The sequence below is a fragment of the Triturus cristatus genome, chromosome 8 (assembly GCF_964204655.1).
Source record: "Triturus cristatus chromosome 8, aTriCri1.1, whole genome shotgun sequence".
Classification (NCBI taxonomy): Eukaryota; Metazoa; Chordata; class Amphibia; order Caudata; family Salamandridae; genus Triturus; species Triturus cristatus.
Window position 1 is genome coordinate 822,525,483 of NC_140591.1, and position 16,103 is coordinate 822,541,585.

Here is a 16,103-nt window from a genome sequence, read left to right on the forward strand (position 1 = left end):
GCACATAAACAATACTTTATGGCGTTTTGAAACTTCTATATGTGCTGTTTAATACAGCACACATAGAAGTTGCAAAACGTGATTTCTTTTATTGTTTATGTGCAGGAAGGGTCACCTTCCTGCACATAAACAATCAATGGCAATTTGCAGTTTCTATGTCTGCTGCACAAAGCAGCACCCATGAAAACTGCAAAAACGAGGATAAATAAAGCATTTCTCCTTGTTTCGCCTGTTTAAGACCAGGTTGTCCCTGGTCTTAATTTTGGCGCTGCACCACTCTTGTAAATAGGGAGCTGCGTCAAAATCAATTGCCCACCGCAAGTGGCTTAACTGGGTCTCCCAGCTCAACCTCAGTTTCCTCTGCTTGCACATGATCCTCAGCTCTGCAATGCTACGGATCTCTACGTTAGCCAGATCCTCTTCCATGTTTGCAAAAACATAAAGTTAAAAAATTGAGGTAAAAAATGAATTTAGGAAAAAAATCATAAATTGCTAAATTAAAACCAACAAAAAATCCTAAAGTACATTTTTGCTGTCAATTTAAATTGCAACTTAACTGTATCGGACTACAAAACACAAGTACTAAATCCCACTGCTGGACATCAAAGTAAGACATTGGAATATTACTTGGGGTAGAGGACAACCTACCTCGAGGAATAATTACATCCCTTGTCGAGGTGAACCCTCAAAGTCACTAAATTAACCAAACCTTGCCGGGGTGAACCCTCAAAGTCACTAATTACCCTAAGTTCAGCCTCCTGGTAGCTATGGCTAAGAGCAAACAGGCGTAACTTAGGGTAATGTGTAAATCATTTTTGCAGTACCACAACAGTAATTAAGTCAAAACGTCACACAATAAAAATACCAAACTGAATTAGAAAAATAGATTAAGATTTATTAAACCTCAGCACAAAAATGAAATAAGAGGAACCAGAGATAGGATTTATTTAAAGTTTTAGGTAGAAATAGCACCAAAAATCACAAAGTGTCAATGACAGTTAAGGATTGTGTTAGACCAGACGTTAGGCACAATTTGAGGCTGACCATGATGGAACACAGGTTGGATACACGGATCAGGTTTGCCCGTGTGAAAGATTTTACCTGAATTAGTCTTTTGATTCATAACCAAGCACAAGAGTACACTTCTAAGTCCCCAGGACATCAGGGGAGGCACATAGAGACACACATGGTGTCAGACAGCTTGTTGTCACTCTGTAGCCAAACAGGAGGCCAACCAACTGACCCCTTCAGTCCACGTCTCTGTCCTGGGTACAGGAGAAAACAGGTCATCCTTCAGGGCTCCTCTCAGGTCACAGATAGCAGGTCCAGTCCTCTTTTGGTCTTCTTCAGGTCCAAAAACTGTTCTAAGTGGGTGCCTGGAGATGGAGATGCCACATTTATGCCTGGTATCAGCTAGTGGGTGATGATGACTCCTGGACCTTCCCTAACCAAAGGGTTAAAAGTTCCTGAGGCTAACCCTACCCACTTTTTCAGAAGTTTCTCTTTGCTTTAGTGCAAACAGACACAAACTGCCATGCGTCACAGCACTTTCAAGATGCAGAACGTCTTCAGCCACACTAAACGTGGGTGCTGAGGGCTGGGTATGTGTGTGTAAGTGTCATAAGAAATTCATCAGTGTCTTCCCACATCTAACACTAAAATCCAGTTTGTAGTGGGCACTGGGCCCACAACAAACTGAGACACAGAAGTCTGGTAGGACAAAAAGCAGAGTACATCAGCAACGAGACAGGGGATCAACTAGAATTGTCTTGTCATCCATTTCTCTCCCTTTGAAGTGTGCACCCAAGTATTACATGTGGCTCAATACATCTGTCAAGCAGGATTTGGCAGTGTGGTGTTACAGCAATAAAATGGGGTCCAGCATAAGGCGATACATCTGGAGTAACCATGCAGAAAAGGCGGATTTCCTATAAAGGCCTAGTTTTTTGTGTGCATTTTTTGTCTTTAATGGACTAGTTAAATGTCCAGTTATTTCTCTATCGGCTCTCATATCATGTGGAACAAGTGTGTAATACTAGCATCATCAACATTTTTCTGCACTCCTAGACCATTTTTTGCTGACACTAAGTTTTTGAGAATGTATTGGTGTAAAAGCTTTGGGGCTGACATTTTTCTAATTCAGGAGTGCAATTTCATTACTAGTACCCAATGGCAAGATGTTCTAGAAAATGATGAGAGAGCCGGCAGAAGAATATTGCCCTTCATTTCTGGAAATGTCATCTAGTGCTGGTAAAAAATAATGTAGTGCTGTCTTTGAAAGATCATTTGGGGTTTTTAGAACTTTATACTAACATATGGATTGTAAGAGAAGCAGGGCTTTCTAAAAATAAATCCTTAAATGATAGGACCAGTCCAGTTTCAATGCAGACACAATGGATATGAGATCGATTGTTTCCTTTGTTGTGAATAGGAAGGCAGCAGAGTTTCTCTCTGTCTAAGATGTCTCAGGGAAATCAGGATCACTCAATTGAAATGATTGTTCTAGTGACCATTAAAATCACCCAGATAAATATTACAGTAGTGCACAGACACCAAGCTGATAGGTCTGAAAATAGCTAACTGACAGAGTAGTCATGAACAGAATATCTTTAAATAACATGTAAGCGCAATAATACTGAATGCTGGTAAATTTACTCTGATGGGCCGCAGTGGAGTGTCCAATGACAACGATAGTCCCAATAGATAACTTCCATTCTTTACTTAATTTGTGTTAATGGAGTAGAATGTTCTGAAACATTGCTGGTGGTGTTATCGAGTGAACTCTTTATACTACAGCAGCAGATCTTCTTCTCGACAATTTTTCGAAACTCTTTGGAACCAGAATAGTAAACAAAAGGATCCAAACAGCAGTTGAGGCTGGAGAAAGCCAGAGAAAGCTTGTACTCCACATACAGGGACTGATTCTTTTTACTATAAATAAGATGGAGAATTTGCAACACGTGATTTGGCAAAAAGCATACCAAGAATACAGTAAGTAGTACCCCAATAAGAAAAATTATCTGCTTTTTGGTTTCTCTGAGTTGCAAAGGAGGGGACCGCACAAGCTTTGCTATGATTGCACTGTAGCACACTGTCATAACGATCAAAGGCAGGAAAAAAGTCAAAGATGCAACACTTGCATAATAAATGTAGAAATGGTTTCTTGAGGGAAACATGTTTCTGGGAAGGACATCAAAACAAGTGACTATCTGTAGCTGTGTGACATGCAAAGTTAGATTCGAATACAAGTATGGCAAGTTTAACAATAAAGTAAGTGTCCAAATGCTAACGCAGACCCACAGAGCATTTTTGTTGGTGGTCAAGCTCTTGGAACTCAGTGGATATACAATTTTCAGATATCGTTCAATGCTAATGCTCATCATGGTCCAAATAGAGCCGTACATGTTTCCGTAAAATAGTACAGTTACAATGCTGCAAAATACATGCCCAAACGGCCAATTGTTTCCATTCAGGTGGTAAACAACTTGGAATGGAAGAGTCAAACTGTACAACATGTCGTTGATGACTAAGTTAATAGCAAAGATGATTGTAGGCGTCTTTGGATGCGCATGGAAGCAAAGGATCCACATGGAAATGGAATTGATGATGATGCCGACAATGAAAATGAACAGATATAAGGTGGGCAAAGCAGTCTGCAGCATTTTATTCTGAAGCATCTCCAACGTGGAATTCGATATTGGCGTAGAATTCCGCCGGGTACCCTCTTCTAAGTAAGTCATGCTTTTATAAGCCACCTTTTCAAGGAGCACGGTCTAAAGAATCCAAATATTCCTGTGAAATATAAATATTGCAGTTTGTGTTCAGTGATCAATGTTGCACAAATAATAAATTGCATACATTTCAACATGTTTTGTTACAGATTTACTTTGAAAACAATTATATTCAGCCTGGCTTATTTATACCAAATTTTTTATGTAACTGTAGAATTGTTATCACTTTTAAACTTAAGAGGGTCCTTAAGTAGTGGCTGATAAAATTGCACTGTAATAGGGAACCAAGTCCACGATAGTATTAATATTGCCACCAGTTTTCTTCCACATGTGGAAGCATAGGTGTCCGCCCACTGGAGTGTTGTTGATCCCGCTGAAAAGCCAAGCCCCTAAGCTCTAACCCTCTCCTGCTCCACATCCTGGTGTCACCACAATGAGGAGCAGGTAAAGGTGTTGCTGAAAGGTCAGATGTAGGCATGCCAAGGTACCAGAAATTTGGCAAGATAACCTACCCAACCTCTGCCTCTGTTTCTCAGCTAAGTGTTGATGACTATCCTGGTACTCAGAGAAATGAGGAAGCATCACATGTTAGCCTGACTTGCTGAGAGACTGGCAGGCTGAATGCATTTAATTTAAACCCCTGCTTGGGCCTAGGATCTGGAGCACAGGGTAGCAGCCATGCTCATGTAACTAACTGTCAGGAGCTTCTCAGCATCAAAATTAAACAGAAACCAATGCCCCTGATTGAGTGCATTGAAAGCCAACCATGTGTGCAAACCAAACACAGGACTAAAAAATGTACGTATGGGTTAATTTTGTGAACCAAGATTTTCCCTGACTGACAGTTTTGATACCAATTGAGGCGTAACAAACCTGGCTCAGTGTGTGGTTGGAAAAATAAGCTTGGGAGGACTGACTTTCACTCCATATGATGCTGCATTTCCTGCTGCATTAATCCAGAAGACCCAATGGAGAAACATCGACAGGATCAACAACTACAGTAAATGCTCCAATTCCCCTGATTACAATGGTGTGGGAAGTATTTTCAGAATGGGATTGCTGCCATCAATATTATATCACTAAACTCATAGGGATTGTGAAAAAACTACTTGTCCCGCAACCAAAAGGGTAGCAAACGTATTCAGCAAGAGAGTGGTAAGGCTGTGGTATATAGCTGGAGGCGCATTTTAGTGCACACTGTCACAAATAAATTTCTAAAGCATGGTGTGGTAGCGCATTGTCATTTACAGACAGCATCTGTTTCATTTAAATGGCTACCAAATTTACACAGACATGCAGTTATACTGATAAAACTATACATCGCACAAACAATAACGTTGAAACCGGGTAACAGCGAATAATTCATTTGCACATTACCAAGTGCAATAATTTGTTATTATCTTATGAAAATCTTTGTTTTCATCACACTTGAGCATTACAAAAATGTTTGCCTCATTTGTGCTTTCCTAACTGCTGATATATTCTGAAATATTTGTACAGTTCATTCACAAGTATTTTAATGTTTCACCTGTTAGGAACAAATTACATCCTACAACCTTTCCTTTCACACTCATTGTACCCAGAAAGATTGTCACATAGTTTACTTGACAAAATCTTCTTACTTTGTGGTCAGAGAACCAAATGTAATCACAAACCTCTCTTTTAAAAGAATATACCTGACATTTGACTTCCGTCTTTGAAAGCACAGCCATAGACGTCAATTCACCAAAATGCCTCGGGCAGCAGAAGTGACATCATACACCCTTTGCGCCCGATGACATCAAAGGAATTTATGTCAAATGACCTTCAACACTGATGACATCTCAGGAAGTGACAACACTAGTGTTGCTTTAAAAAATATACAATAAGCTGAAGATTAATAAACTAACAAGAAAATGACCAACAATGATAAAATCTAGTTTATGTACCAACCATATATTAACTAGGGAGCTCCTGTATGTTTCGACGTATGTATGTGTGTGTTTCTGTATATATATTCACTGAAAAAACCAAACGTTACAGGGACATTATAGTTAGGCTGATATTTCACTCGTACAAAACCAGAGAAATTCAGCAGATATAGTAAGCTGAGCTAACTATAACTCGCGCCCCTGCAGTGCACTGCTTTAGACCTCACATATTACATCACTCATAACATGGTCAGTGACATCACTGATTACATCTCAAATGACATCACTGATTATCATTAACCCTGGGCGCGACACTACGCTTCGCCCACGTAGTGTACGTAGCGCTGCCTGCTTCGCAGTTTTCGAAGTAGGCGAAGCAGGCAGCGCCTACGTACACTACGTGGGCGAAGCGTAGCTGCCTGCCGCCCACCACCCGCCTCCCGCCCGCCGTACTTTTAAAAGGTAAAATACATTTGTAATAAAGCAAATTAGGCACTTACCTGACGCGCGGCGTCTCCCGGGGCTCCCTCTTCCTGTTTTTCAATTTTCCTGACAAATGCGCATGCGCGGATGCCTGCGCATGCGCATTTCTCGCAAGAAATGCGCATGCGTGGGCGTCCGCGCATGCGCATTTGTCAGGAAAATTGAAAAACAGGAAGAGGGAGCCCCGGGAGACGCCGCGCGTCAGGTAAGTGCCTTTAATTTGCTTTATTACAAATTCATTTTATCTTTTAAAAGTAGGGTGGGTGGGTGGCGGGTGGCGCGTAGTGGGGCTACGCGAAGCGCGTAGTGTGCGTAGATTTGGGCACACTACGTGCTGCTTCACGTAGCCCCACTACGCCCACTACGCCCACCCTTAATTATCATCCAATGACTGTGAGTGTTTCTAAAACATTTATGAGCGTTAAAAATATATATCAAGGTTTATTGATGAATCTGTGGGTGTCTCAGTGCCTGTATCGATGATTCAGTAGGTGTGTGACTGACTGTATAAGTGAGAGATTAGGTATCTCAGAGAATGCATAGGTCATTGACTAGGTTGTCTGAATGTCTGTATCAGTCTGTCAGTTGTTGTGCAAGTGGCTGCATGGGTTGGTGAGTAGGTACATAAGTGGCTGTATGGTTTATTGATCGATTGAGTACCTGTATGGGTGTATGAGTGTCTGTGTGGGTGGGTGAGAGGGTGTATGACTGCCTTCATGGATGAGTTACAGCATGAGTCAGTGGCTGTAAGAGAAGGGATATATACGTGACTGAGTGTGTCTATAGCTTTGTCGGTGGGTGAATGGATGTGTCAGTGGTATATGGATGAGTAAGTGGATATGTGAAGGGCAGTATACGGAAGTGTTGGAGTATATCAGTGACTGTATGTGTATGCGAGGGATTGTGATAGTAGCTGTATGGGTTAGTGAGTGGGTATGTGAAGGTCTGTATGGGTCAGTGATTATATGTTAGCATCTGTATGAATAAGTGAGTTGGAGGGTGTATAACCTTATAGGTGAGTAAATGGCTGTCTAATTCACTCTATAGGTGAGTGAGTAGGTGTGTGAGTAGGTCTATGAGTGGCTGACATTGAGTGGCTGTATGAGTGGATATATCAGTGACTGTATTAGTGAGTGCGTGGGTGTATCAGTGGCTATATGGCTGACTGAGTGGATGTGTGTGTAGACCTGTGAAGCAGTGAGTGGATATATATGTACTGGTATGGGTGTGTCAATGTTTTGAGAATGGTAGTGTGGAAGTTGGAGTGGGCATTTGATTGGTTAAATGGGAGTGTGAGTGGCTGTGTCAGAGATTCTGTGGATGATGTTATCAGTGATGTCATGAGCGATGTCATTAGAGATGTCATCAGTGATGTCACTGACCAAGTCTTGAGTGATGTAATATATGAGGTCATAAGCAATGCATTGCATGCGTGCAAATTATAGTTAGCTCAGCTAACTATAACTGTTGAATTTCTCTGGTTTTGTAAGACTGAAATGTCAACCTAACTATAACATTTAACAGCCCTGTAACCTTTATGTTTTTTCAGTGAATTTCTAAGGTTTTTTAAATGCTAATTCCTAACTATAACTTACCAGTAACCTTTATTTTTTTCAGTGAATTACCGTGGTTTTTAAGTGGCAATGGTATTTGCAGAATTCTGTGGAAAGGGGGCAGGGCCTCTGACCAGCTCTCCGAAATCCTGCTGAGTAGGAGTTATAGAAAGTACAATGAGGGCTTCTTGGTCCCCAAGGTCATTTAGCATCCAAGACAACTTTATACCCCAACCACTAGTGTGCCAGGAGTTGTGTTTGCAGAGTGGTGCAGAAAGGGGGAATGGCCTCAGAACTGACTGTGTGGAACTTGCTGGAGGTAACAAGAGGGATACTTGGCCCCAAATACCCTCAATAGCCAAGTGGGCTTCATTCCCCAACTAGTACTATGCCAGGAGGCATGCTTGCAGAGAGAAACAGAAAGGACGTCCTTGATGATTACACAGGTAGTGCCTGTATGAATCTAGATTCTATGAGTGCCATTGCCAAGGACAGACAGCGAATACCGGGTGTTTTTGGCAAAGTGTAAAACACATATATAGACATATTTGGCATAAAGTTTCAGTGTAGCTATTTAGTAAGATTCTAATATAACTTTCCCCTATGTATTCATTTGTCGAAATACCTATATAAAAAATGCATATTCCTTCTTCACAGCATTACTGGAGGTCACAATGACATCAGTAGTCACAAATACACATTTAAATGTGTAAAAGAGATATAAGACATATTTTACACAAAGTTGAGTCTAGCTGTTTAGTAACATATTGGTTTAACTTTATTTTAGCAACACATTTGCAAAAAACATTTAAAAAAAAAATTATTTCAACATCTAAACACACAAACACAGCATAACTTCCAAACACACATCAAACTATCCATTGTTATCCAAATGTATGGGGAATCAAAAACTGCTGCAAAACTAGTGCAATGCACAATGTCTGAAAAGACCCTCTCTAAAGAGACGAACAGAAAATATTCATGTGAGATGACATCCAACTCATATCATCTTAAAACCTATCATAGAAAAAGTGTCCAAATGTTGATTAACAATAGGGGACCTGAAGGACCATCTACATCAGTGGCAGCAGCAACAATACCCGGCCAGAAAGTCCCTTTAGAGGGTCAGACTACTACAACAGATATAGCTCCACAGTTATCAAGAATGGTCACGTATTGCATCAACTGTAGTGTTGTTATACCAGCTGGTGAGCACTGTTTTACAGCTATTCACAATGCTGTCGAACATCATACATGGTATTTCCCCCTTTTATATTTCTTGCACATTTCATAAGAGAAGTTCATAGAGAGCAGCAAGAGAGCAACGCAAAGCTGAAGGACACTCGACTTCAATAGCAGCACGACAACATCAAAGCAGAGAGTCCATTCAAAAGTTTAATCTCAACTTCAAGATTTGGCTAAACAGTTTTCACCGATGGCGTCATACAGCATGAATTGTGGAGTTGTAGTTAGTGCTGGAGAGCAGTCCATAACGGCCCTTCCCAATGCTGCAAAGAATAATAAATGTTGATTATTTTTTATTTTTGACCTTCATAGTTTTTCAACATTAGAGGGCATTTTATTATCTTGCAAAATAGGTATCTAATATCTATGTTTGTTCATTTTATTATCTTCCAATTTATTGTAACACTACTTACATATAACTTGCCATATAGCCAAGTCAAACCATCCCTCTACAAATACACACACAGGTAACTTTTGCCAGTTATCATTATTACATTTTTCACTTGTTAAATATAAGTCAATTGTCTGTGTTTAAATCTTCTTTAAAAATAATGAAAAGGAGCATATAATCAAATATAGTACATTTATTGATTATAAACAATATCAAATTCATGCAATTTGAAACAAAATTAAAGTGCGGGGAGTATGACATTTCTTTTCTTCATATAATCTTTATTATAAATGGGACGTAGAATACCTTATATATGTGTGGATTATAAATATTTTTTTGATCTGGATGTCTACTTTTTTCTCCTTTGATACTCCTATATACAGATCATGTCTGAACTGAGACCATTTGTAATAACAATGAGGATTATATGTTGTGAAACTTGTCCGATGATTGTTTGGATTATATGTAGGCTGCTTTTCCATTTGAAAAACACAATACCATAACTTATCGGAAACAAATGTTAAGAATGGATATAGGCAGGGAGCATCTTACTACAGGATAATAATTCCAGTATTGAGAGAAATTGTCATCATTAGAGGTAGAATTGCCTCATGTCCTTTTCATCATGTTTATGTCTATCTGGCCTTTCTTACTGTATGGTGTATAATATAGGTCTTTTTTAAAATATCTTGTATAAATATATATATACATAATTTTTGGATAATTTCTATAATGTTTTTTCTAACTGTTTTGCAGCCCTGATGAAGTCCATCTATTGGACGAAAAGGTGTTGGCTGGGCGTTATGCTTCTGATTGGAAATGAAAATAAAGATTATATGAAGAAAATAAATTTCAAGTCTTCCCACTTCAATTTTGTTTCAAAACACATGAATGTGATATTGTTTATAATCTATAAATGTACTATATTTGATTATATGCTCCTTTTCATTATTTCTTTATTCTAAGAGAAGTTTTCTTGTCCTATAATGTGACTTCTATGCAGTGGGATTACGAAAAGTGAAGCATTACAATTTAAACTCTCATGGGAACTAATATACTGGTGCAGCCATTTAAGCCCAGACTGCGGTTTCTCTAAAAAATAGTGTTTAAATCTTCTTAGAGGGAATCAACAACATATACAAACATAGTTGTTTTTTTACAGAACACTGTGTTAAATTTTGTAATCTCTTTTTTAAAACTATCAACTATAATATATGTGTCTTGTTCTGCAACTCCTCCTCTTACCAACTCTTCATTTTCCCTAGAATTCTGCTCAAGACCGAAGAAACAAAACTGCACATCACCACAACCTTTTTCTACCTTTGCCACACTACCAAGCAAAAGTGCTCTACCTATTTCCCCTAAAAACAAGGCAGGAGTTTTCACATAATACAGCCTCCTGCCTAAAGTTCACATTGCTAAGTGGTATCACTTATTTTGTGTTTTAAACTTCGCCTTGAAAAGATATGTAGGAATTTTCTCAATATATCAATGGATTGCTGTCTAATACTAGAAACACTACTACAATTCAATTTGTATACAGTGCCCTGACTACGCCTTCCTTGTACCTCTTCTGCAATAACTTCTTCAACATTTCTAGATACCATCACCTCTTTTGCTACAGGACTACCATTCTTAATTTCATAACATCGTTCTCTTTAACCAATAGCATGAACTAATTTGTTATCCTGGAGATAGATTTCTTCATTAAAGAAAGCCTCTGAACAAGAAGTATGTATCCATTGTCCACTAAAAACTGTACAACAATTACTTCTATTTGCTAATCTTTTCTTCTGGTTTTGTCTACTCATGCAAAATACAATTTTGTCAAGAGTCTTGATTCTATTTAGAATCAAAATGAAAAGCTTCCTCTTCAAAGCAAAGGCCTTATCAACTGCTCTCTCAACTCCTTCTTTCTGTTTCACTGCATCTTTCCTTCTTCTCCACTTTTTTTTATGTAACACTAAATTTGCAAGGCTGTAACTATGAAATCATTATAACATTTGTGCATGACCTATGCAGCCATCTAAACACCCACTTACAACCCATGCAGTCATTGAAATACTGAAGCTTATGGGTGTACTGATGAAACACTCAGGCTCTACACATGCACATGAAATGAGTGCATGAGTAGACCCTGAGTGTTTCATCAGTGCATGTGTATGCCTCAGTATTTCAATGACTGCATGTTTTGTAAGTGGGTGTTTAGATTGCTGCATAGGTTCTGCACAAATGTTATAATGATTGCATAGTTACAGCCTTGTTAATTGCATAAGTCAATAGATAGTACCTAGGTGATTAGATGAATGTGTATGTAGTGCCTGCATACTTCAATAACTACATAATTTCTGCCTGCCTGATTGCAAAAGTACATGTGTAGTTTCTGGATAATTAAATAACCCCATGGATAGTGAATCACTGATTTGATGACTGCCTGAGTAGTGACTGGGTGATTCCATGATTGCCTGAATACTATTTGAGTGATTGAGAAAGTACCTTCATTCCTGTTAGATACATAACAATTGTCTCTATATCTCCGAATCATTGGTTATCTCCTTCTGTCAGTATCAAACTACTTATTTTACTGCATGCATGATTTTCTTCTGAGCTATGTGTGTGTCAAATCTGGGTATCAAACTTGATATATCATTGCATACATGGTCCTCTAGAAACATACATTGCTTTGCAACTGAGCGTGCACATGCATCACTAAGTTTCTAAAACCGAAAACAACATTGAGAAATTTTTCAATGCACAAAACCTTTTCTAAATGGTATACTTACATCAATTCTCAAATACTTTTTTTGCCTCTGAAACATATATTCAGCGTATCTCAAACAAAAGTTACACTTCAAATGAACCTAGCACAAGAACTCTTGAGGATTTTTTCAATATTTATCCTTCTTAATTTTAAACGAAGCATGTTTAAAGGAAAACAACCCTCACAAAATACATGACATTTTCACCAGCCTTACTAAACATAGATCACCATGTAAACATATATGCAATTTCTTAATAGATGTACACCTTCAGCCATCTTTCCCAAAATATATACCTCTCTGCATCTTTAAGCAAACTCAAAAGTCCCACCCGTGTATAGAGCTATGTGCAAGTACAAAAACCATATCTCACCATCTAAGCATATGCAAAGTGGTCATTTAAATAAAAAAACACATTGACAAACACTTCCCAATATATACCTAACAAGTATTACTTCTTTCTAATTCACATACACGCAGACAACATGTTCTTATCTTTTATTTATCACTACACTATTCCTGTTAAATAATGTTACTAAAAGTACTACCACTCCCAGAATGCAAATGACAGATGTATCTATTCTGCACATGATGCTTAGACATTTAAAACAGCCTTAGTTCCTCATTGCAACTTTCCACTAAACTATACTGTTATTTTTCAATAAAATGCACAATGTAATAAACAGGCAGTAATTCATTTTTCTCTTACTTCCCAAAACATTCGCCACTGACCTCTTAAACACATACCCTTTAATAGATACAGTTCAACTCTTATATTTTTTCTCAGCACTGTGATACTCCTTTTAATAAAACATCAATATACATCTTCATTTCTAATGTACATTTTTTAAATAATTACAATGTTATATACATACCACTGAATTCAGTTTGTAGATTATATTGTTGTTTTAGCTCATTCTGCATAGTTTGGGCACTGTTAAGATTTGTAAAAACTAAACACAAGAATGGTACACCATTCTCATGCAAAGCAAGTCTAAAATGGCAACCTCTTCAACTTTCCACTCTATCATCATGAGAAAGGCAGCAAATGAAATCATGTCTTTCATTTTAGACTACTGCATCTCTACTTGTGAATGGTAAGCATCTGTTAACCCTTTCGCTCTTTTTCAAAAAGAGGTTCCTGTCGGTGCGTTTTCACTATATTTTTGCAATCATCGCGGAATGATCACAAAGAAAATGGTAGTTCAAACCAATATCTATCTTTATTTTTCTGAAATTTAAATACTACACAACAGTTTATTACATAGTCCTGACGTGGAAACTAAAACTTGCCATCACTTACATTGTGTCATCACTCCTCAATGTTTCAAAAACATGTTCTGTCTCTTTTACACCCTTCCTCCCACTACAGTCTGAGCTCAGTGTACCTGGTAACCCAGTGGAACCAATAGGTCACAAGTTCACAGCACATACTAGAAGGAACATGCTACTTCCAAATGAGATACAACAAGTGTAGTTTACTCCACAGATTCAAAAGCATATCAATGTCTGTATTACATATCTTTTTTAAAACAACAGCCAATATTATGACTTCTACCTGAGCCATCCAACCCACTTAACCTCCATTTTAACTTTGGAAAACCACCTCATTGAGCTCCATCCTTCTCCTGACTACTATTGCTGCTTCACATGAAAATGCTTAGAGTATGGATTGTGGGCCACAGTTATATCTATTGGTCTGAAGAGGCTGCAAAAAAGAGATAGATTGACAGGAACTTGGATTTGCCAAATGTGCAGATTACTTGGGTTGGCCAGAGAGGGTTAAAGTGTCATTAGTTCCTGGCTTCGGTTAAATCCATTGCGTATTCTCAAACTCCCCACCTAAATGATTGTGTACTGTGGTGACAACGACCTAGGCACACTGACTGGGGTAAGGCTGGAAATTCTAATAAAAGAGGCCTCTGCAGAAATTATGTTGCTTTTTCCTCACACTGTCTTGGTGTACTCTAATATATGCCAAAAACAGAAATGGAAGTTGTCAAATCAATTCTGTCCACAGACTGACAAAGCCAGGGAACATGTTAATAAATTGGTTTCTGCATTCCACTGAGTGCATGGTATGAGCTGTATCTATAACAACAATCTGTGTTTTGACATGCATGGAAATTACAGAAATGATTGAGTGCACTTTACAGATCAAGGCAACAGGGTGTTTCTAAGTAACCAGAAACTTTGCATCCGATCTTGAGTAGCAGCCATATATACACAACCAACACAATGGCTCTTGTCAGAGCCACCCTAGTACCCGAATTTTTATGAAGTTTTTTTCTAAAGGTTTTTTTTTTCTTTAGTTTTGGGGATCTTTGCAATGACGATGCGATCCCCGCAAACATATCGTGAAAACAGAAAACAAAAGCAGACATTCAATGACCACCAACACACCCAAAAATAATATGTAAAAAAATCCATTCTGAACATTGCCCTACACACATTACTATATACATACCTCTTTTAAAGCATGTTTAAACTCATGTTTTTTACTAGGTTACTTTAAAAACCATCTTTCAGACCTATTTCCCGTATTCCCGGTTATTCGGGACATCGCAACGGCGTCGTTAACCGCGACGATCGCGCCTTTTCCATAAAATGAAAACACATATTATTATATTTCATATCGGTACCCTAATATAGGTCCCAAACATCGTACACTTTCCCTACATCAGCCCCCATTATTTCATAGGAACGATCCTTATAAGGACATAACTTTAAATAAGGACAGAGCGCTTTATCGGTGCATCACGCCTTCAAAGGACTGCAGCCTTTTATGGACTAAACCTTTCACCTAGTTCCATGCCAAGGGAGGGTTTTTCGCAATCAATATTGCTAAGACGTCATCCTTAGCGCATATGAATAATTGAAGAGTACACTCTCAAGGATGTATACTTCACCTCTCCCCTCGACACACAAAGTTTAACCCCCAATATCATCCTCATACTAAACAATGGGTAACACACGTACATAGACTGTATAAATACAGCACCTCTTGCAATCAGAAAGCAGGAGGGAACCGAGACTTTAAGACCGACACACTGATCAGAGACGCTGCAGCTCCGGCATGCAATCGCTCCAGCTGACAGTGGTCTGATGATCCCTTGCGGGGTGTCCAGCTCAAGTCCAGGACGAAGTCCCTCACTCTCACTTGTCAGGTATGGGGTTCCAACTAAAGCCTAGTGGGATTCATGGCTTTTAGATGCTTGCCTTTTAGGCTTAGACTCTGTAGCACCTACTCACATGCTAGGTATACTTAGGTACATCTAGTCAGGCATCTTAGGAGTAAGCACTTTATTTTATAAATGCATTTCATATTTCATGCATGTGTTCATGACTATTGAAAAATGGTAGAACAATACTATTCCTTTCTATTCACTGTACTGCTGGTTCTATATCTCTGCTACTGTGTTACAGTTGTAACAGCACACTTATTTTACATAAGAACAACTACGGTACAATAAATTCTTATTGTAAAAGCGCTCGACTGTTTCTTCTCTGTATCTCTCTGAGAACAAAAACAAGCATGCACAAGTGACTGGGTCAAAAGTAGTATATTGTTTCCACGAGTCTGAGGTTATTGTGTTCTAAGTTTGCCAAACTAATCTCTCTAACAGGAGATTCTAGTGGCACTGCGAGCTAGCTAATGCAAACCACAGGCTAACATATGCGGTGGGGGTGTACGGCGTCAGTCTGCCACTAGACCGACAGTATATGTTATCCGTAAACAGCGTAGGTCCTGCATGACAGGGTACTATTAGGACTACACTACAATATATGCACACACATTGCAGTATTCTACATACTAGAGGTTTATTACAGTACACTTCAAACTCATGTTTTTCTAGTGTATTTCTAGAACAACCATCTCTAAAACCTATTTTCCGTTTTTTCTGTGATTCCAGAGATCGCAATGATGTCGCTCTTCGCGATCCCCGCGGGTACATCTCGAAAACAGAAAGTAGAAGATGGATTTCAATAGCCACCACCACATTCAAAAATTAATATAACTATATAATTAA

At 38.7% G+C, this 16,103-nt stretch overlaps 1 protein-coding gene across 3 annotated transcripts in view; it reads right to left on the reverse strand.

Moving 5' to 3' along the window:
• Nucleotides 1-870: 870 nt before the first annotated feature.
• The window catches only part of LOC146805131 (P2Y purinoceptor 8-like), a 408,946-nt gene continuing 393,713 nt past the window's right edge, over nt 871-16,103 (reverse strand). For 2 of the 3 annotated variants that reach the window (XM_085622281.1, XM_085622280.1), the window contains one exon: nt 871-3,792. In XM_085622281.1, coding sequence (XP_085478407.1) covers nt 2,718-3,740 — 1,023 coding nt within the window. In that variant the 5' untranslated portion in view covers nt 3,741-3,792 and the 3' untranslated portion in view covers nt 871-2,717. Of the gene's footprint in view, nt 3,793-8,435; nt 9,186-16,103 lie in introns of those variants that run through there. The other variant, XR_014967793.1, reaches the window with a different exon arrangement.